Genomic DNA, 6,016 nt, shown 5'->3' with positions numbered 1-6,016 from the left:
CCGTTTAACTTTAGACGATTGATCCTGCATTCAGTGAACAAAAAACAATTGATGTTAGACCAGATGGATTGAAAGCCGTGATGAACTGAACTTGGTCCGTTTAACTTTAGACCACCGTCAGATGACGAACGCCGTGACGGACTGAATACAAATAAATTATTCTTACGCGACATATACAACTCTATATATTGATGAACTCGCCTGCCTCCATCTACATCTACCAGGCTAAGGACCAACGAGAAGAAGCACTACTATATTACCGGATCGATTGATCGAGTGCCGCGCAGAGAGCGGAGCAATGGCGGGATTACCATCAGTGAGCAGGTTAAGTTTGGGGTCACAAGGATTTGAAGTATCAGCACAGGGGTTAGGCTGCATGGGCATGTCGGCGTTCTATGGCCCTCCAAAGCCTGAGGAAGAAATGATATCTCTTATCCGACATGCCGTCTCCAGAGGTGTTACTTTCCTGGATACTTCGGACTTTTATGGCCCTTTCACCAACGAAATCCTCGTTGGAAAGGTAATGCTGGTGCATGTGGTTCTCTTTTTACCTTGTAATTATTATTATTTTTTTGGGCTATATCATGGCTATGTTTAATTGAAATAATTATGTACTGAATGATATTTCCTAACTTAATATTTAGGATTATGTCCCATAACAATATTTAGGAGTGTTTTAACAAGAACATTTCATAATTATGTATGTGTTAGAACAATATTTAATAATTTAACATTTAGAAGTGTTTTAACAATAACGTTTAAATGATCATATTCAAACCCTGAACATTCTAATAAAATTAAAAATTAAGCTAGTAATTTAATATTTAAAAATACTTTAACAATACACCTAATCACTTTATATCCAAAACTCAGTAAACACCTTATAATTACTATTACCAGTTTTCATCTGCAATTTGTAATATACTGTAATATAACGGTTTGCAGGCCATTAAAGGAATTAGAGAGAAAGTCCAATTAGCCACAAAGTTTGGAGCCGGTTTGGTCGATGGAATATTCAAGATTCGAGGAGACCCTGCATATGTTCGTACCTGCTGCGAAGCAAGCTTGAAGCGACTTGAAGTGGATTGCATTGATCTTTATTACCAACATCGTATTGACACTAAAGTCCCCATTGAAGTTACGGTATGTACTGCTGCAATAGGCCTCGGTTTAGTTCTTAGAATGATGCATGTATGTTGCAATAGTATTTCTAGTTTACTATTTCATTTACTTAAAAATAGTTGGATGTATTGCTTTGTCTATGCATATCTGACAGATTGGAGAGCTGAAGAAATTAGTAGAAGAAGGGAAAATAAAGTACATCGGACTTTCGGAGGCGTCCCCATCGACAATTAGAAGGGCTCATGCTGTTCATCCTATAACAGCAGTTCAGTTAGAGTGGTCTTTGTGGAGTAGGGATGTAGAAGACGAAATTATTCCCACCTGCAGGTATGATCAGGCGTGGTCATGTTAGGATTTGCCATATTGTTACCAGCATTGTAATATGAATCAGTAACATACATATTAAAATTCTAATTGCAGGGAACTTGGTATTGGAATTGTGCCATACAGCCCTCTCGGGCGGGGTTTCTTTACTTCTGGAGGAAAGTCAGTTGAAAATTTAACCAATGATGACTTTAGAAAGGTATACTTGTGCTTATGTATATTTTAAACTTAGTATTAAAGAAAAATATTAATAATGTAGGAAAAACTATCTTATAAGTATTGTTTTGAAAGAAAAAGTTAATGTCGTAAATCTTGTTGGATATGAAGTTGAAGTAAATTAATTTTCATAATACTATAGAATTTCTATTAGTGCATTGCTGAAACTACATTTTATTGTTTCGTTGGAGGGTTTTTTGAATTTTATAAAAAATTGATGTTTTGTACAGGCAATGCCAAGGCTTACAGAAGAGAATCTTGAAAAGAATAAGGTGACTTTTGCAAAGATAGCTGAAATAGCTTCCAGCAAGGGATGTTCTCCGGGTCAACTTTCACTTGGTTGGATTTTTCATCAGGGAAATGATATTTCACCCATTCCTGGAACCACCAAAGTGAAGAATTTAGAAGAAAATATTGGTGCTCTTTCTGTGAAGATCACATCTGATGAGATGAAGGGAATAGAAAATATATTATCCAATTATGGATTCTCAGGAAATCGAGTTGCTGACGATAACAAGGATTTCACGTGGATGAACTCAGAAACACCTCCTTTCTCTTCATGGAAGGATGCCGTCTCATAATTTTTAACATTGTTTTCTGCGAACAAAGCGAAATCGTCATTTTCCTGTCTGTTTTAAAAAGCATATGCTCGGATATATGGTTATAAATATTATGTTGCAAATATCTTAAGAAGTTGAGTGTATTGTAAGCGTCCTATCCCAATTGTAGCGGCGTTGTGTGTTGTATCAGCTAGAGACAACCTTACTGTAAGGGCTTTTGTCCCATTTATTTAAGCAAATTGTATTCGTAACAATATTGATTTCGATGGAGCCATCATGGAAACAAGCTTCTCGTCAATATTGGTATTAGACATAATGTACAAACGTTTCTTGCAACTGTTGGTAGTAGACACAATGGAAAGAAGTTTCTTTTCTTGCCACTGTTGGTAGTAGACACAATGGAAAGAAGTTTCTTGTAAGTTTTGGTACTTATTATTTTAATAGACTTTTTTATTTTGAAAAAAAAAAGATGGAGGGGTAAGATTGAGAATTAATATGTGATAAATATTTTTATTTTGAAAATAAGATTGAAGAGTATAAGATTGGATGGGTATGTTTTCTTTAATTTTATTATGAAATACTTTAGTTATTAAGATGGGATTAAAATGTGTCATAGATAAGATATGTCTAGTTGATATATAAAAAATAATTTATTGTTAATTGATGTTGTTGATAGTTTTATGAGGTGTTTCATAGTTAATTATGGGTGAGATGATGTTAAGTTAGTATTGATAATTCTTGATATAATTAATTTTTAGATTATTTTTAAAATAAATTGTTATTTTTCTAAATTAATTGTTATTTTTTGGGAGTTGGAAAAATGGTTGAATAATCTTTTTTATTCATTTATTTATTTTTAGTTTATAATATGTATGTTGACTTTTTAAGAATGTTTTTTTAGATTGTGTATCATATGACAAGGGATATTTAAAGGTTAAGAAACTAATGATGTTAAAATACTAATAAATATTTTTTTAGACAAATCTTTTTACAATGAATAATTATTTTTGCAAAAAAACTATAAAAAAGATTGATTTTTTTTGGGTGAACATTATTATCATTAGAAACTAAAATTTACATGGTGTAGCATATATCCTCAAGTTAGCTCTTATTAGGGAGAATAAAAGTACACTCTACATAAAGAGGAGAGAGATACATAAGTTTTAACATAGACAAAAAGAAAATGACTAGGACAGAGAAATTGGCCTAAATAGCCATTTACAAAGTTAACTAAAAAAAATATGAAATCCATCTCTAATATCATAACATATCTAAACCGAAGGATTTGTACCTAATGTTGGCATATGAATGGGTGCATTTCAGTTCTCTTGAGTGCCACCAGCTCTTGGAGGAATACTAAGGTATCATTGGATTCTTTCCATTCTCTTGTCCATATGCCTCTAATGCTTGTGCAAGTGTTCAAGAAAGTGCATGATATCCATACATATCTTGTTCCAGTCCAAGAGCATCTAACACAATAAAAATTCCATCTACCAAATTCCAATATAAGGATATAGTCTACATGTATTGATTGAGCATTCCCTTTGTGTGTCTTGTATCTGGTATCCAAGCAGTCCATTCAATCAACAACTTCATGTTTCAGATAGTAGTCCTATGAGAGGATGTTTATCCCTTAGATTACAAGTGTCCTTCTTGAACTTTCATTGGAGAAATATACTGATACATGATGCATATGAGTGTGGCATCTATGGGCTAGCTCTTGATAATAAGAAGCCCCTCTTCGGCCCTAAGCCTGCTGGCATGTTATGGTGCTTGGACATTCCAAAAAAAGGAATCCAAAAAATGGCCAATCTTAGCCTTGTTTGTGAGAGTTACCCTAAAACAACTCCACCCATGAACCAAACCTCCAAATTTCCTAGGATTGAGAAAGGTAATATACAATCCCACCACCCCCAGAATTATAGTCCAGCTTACACGACTCATAAAGACAGTAACACACCTACAAAGCCACCTTTTGATAGAAGAAAATCCTTCATGCCAACAAATATTCAACTCTGGTTAGAGAGAGGGTGAGTCAATAGCACCAAAATAAAAAAACAAATGTGATAGGAAGCTGAGAGAACTACCCCAATAATTGCTCAAAGATAGAAATAGAAGGCCTTGAAAATGAACAACAACAGAGCGACTTACTAGTCATGAGTTCACCATCCAAAACAACCCATCACCAATATAAGAACACCAAAAGGCAAGCGCGTGAATGAGTATGGGATAAACTCTAGGAAAGAAGTGAAACAACATGGGTCTGATAGGGTGGAAGACGAGGGTGAAAATCTTAGACCAAAACTGGGGGAATGGGCATAGAAAATCACTTAGGGTTTTGTCAAATAGTGAAAGAGGAAAGCTTAACTTGGAATAACTAGCATGAGAAAGCAAGGATAGAAAAGGAAACAACCACCACTCTCATTTAGACGCCACACAAAGGCCCCTGAAGTAATTCCAAATTAACAAAAAAAAAAAAGGAAAGCAAGGGAGAAACATATCAATACTAGGTAGTCAACGCAACTAAACGAATTGGAAGAGGATGCTAGATGTATGAAAAAACATATCATTTTAAATGCCCTCACTTGCTGCCATTTTAAACACCCTGATTGCTAGCAGGGTGGATGCAACCTCCACCACTTGCTTCACTCTGTATGTAGCCAAGCATCCAACATTCCACTTCTAAAAATTTAATAACCAGAGAAATTATTACATCTCCTTCCATCTCATGAATGCACCATCCTCTCTCACCATTCGTAGCATGTCGTCTTCACCTTCCCCTAAAGGATAATAAATCTCAATCTATAACCATTATGCACATATGATGGGTGCATTAAACTTCACTAGCGATGGGCTCCATGTCTCCCAACTTATTTTCCAAGTCGGGCAGTGGTTTCAACCCCCGCCCCACCACCTATACAATGTTTGTCACCCCATCCATGACTCTATAGTCCTTCTGAGATAATTACCAATAAACCACCTTCAAATGAAAATCTTGTAGGAGATTTCAATTTGAAGCCAACTTGGAAGAGGATTCTCGACATGCATGGTTCACTTGTAGGTGTGCAATTTTGTTCATCCCTAGGCATGGCCAGAATTAGAGCAATAATACAAGAGATGAAGGAGGACACATGTTCCAAAAGGGATTCCAATTTCCAACTTGATGAATCCTTATGAATGTGGGATCCTTTCTAGAGTTTCTAGAGCGTACTTGTAATGATTAGGGAGTCAACTTCCACTAGAATCTTAGAAAAACCTTGCATCTGGGCATATTCTAACCCCATATAAAGACCAATTAGTTATGTGGAATTATTTTTGCTAATACGAATCTTTCCAAAATAAATGAACACAAGCAAACCATTGTGGTCTCAAATTGTACCTCCATATCTTGCAAGTCTTAGATTTCCCTTGGTTGTGCCATCAATGTTCAACTTCAAAAACTATGGTGAGGTATTGCAATTTAACAAGGATCAAAGCCTGGTTACAGGAGAAATAAGAGGGCTACATCCCCTTAGGAGGAAAGGGGAACCACCCCTTCAAAATCCTTGCTTCATTGACAGATGCTTGCCAATCATAAGGAGACCAGGATAGAGCTAAAATAGATTTCTTAATTTGTCTAACTATGGATTATTAGGTGGAGTCCATAGAAATATATTTCCCTTTGAATATTATTTGTTTACATTCTTTCCAAAATCCCAAAAGGATGAATCTAAGCGATATGATCCAAATATGGTTAAGAACTAGATTGGAGAAAGCTTGATATCCCCATCTAACTATAGTATTATGTATACTCA

The 6,016-nt window shown here is 35.3% G+C and overlaps 1 protein-coding gene across 1 annotated transcript; it reads left to right on the top strand.

The window, feature by feature from the left end:
- Positions 1-202: 202 nt before the first annotated feature.
- On the top strand, positions 203-2,486 carry LOC149212511 (putative aldo-keto reductase 4). The gene is made up of 5 exons (XM_089390620.1): positions 203-520; positions 946-1,143; positions 1,277-1,449; positions 1,543-1,645; positions 1,893-2,486. The coding sequence occupies exons 1-5, from the start codon at positions 299-301 to the stop codon at positions 2,241-2,243; spliced, it is 1,047 nt and encodes a 348-aa protein (XP_089246746.1). The 5' UTR covers positions 203-298; the 3' UTR covers positions 2,244-2,486.
- Positions 2,487-6,016: the final 3,530 nt, after the last annotated feature.

This window comes from Pinus tabuliformis, chromosome 1_1, assembly GCF_031772625.1.
Source record: "Pinus tabuliformis cultivar Carrire ecotype Pingquan chromosome 1_1, CPIR1, whole genome shotgun sequence".
Classification (NCBI taxonomy): Eukaryota; Viridiplantae; Streptophyta; class Pinopsida; order Pinales; family Pinaceae; genus Pinus; species Pinus tabuliformis.
This window is presented reverse-complemented; position numbering and strand designations above follow the sequence as displayed.

Bases quoted from the DNA above. Each gene is read 5' to 3' on its own strand.
- LOC149212511 (XM_089390620.1), top strand. From the start codon at position 299: ATGGCGGGATTACCATCAGTGAGCAGGTTAAGTTTGGGGTCACAAGGA. The intron at 521-945 runs GTAATGCTGGTG...AACGGTTTGCAG, and splicing joins ACGAAATCCTCGTTGGAAAG to GCCATTAAAGGAATTAGAGA. The intron at 1,144-1,276 runs GTATGTACTGCT...CATATCTGACAG, and splicing joins AAGTCCCCATTGAAGTTACG to ATTGGAGAGCTGAAGAAATT.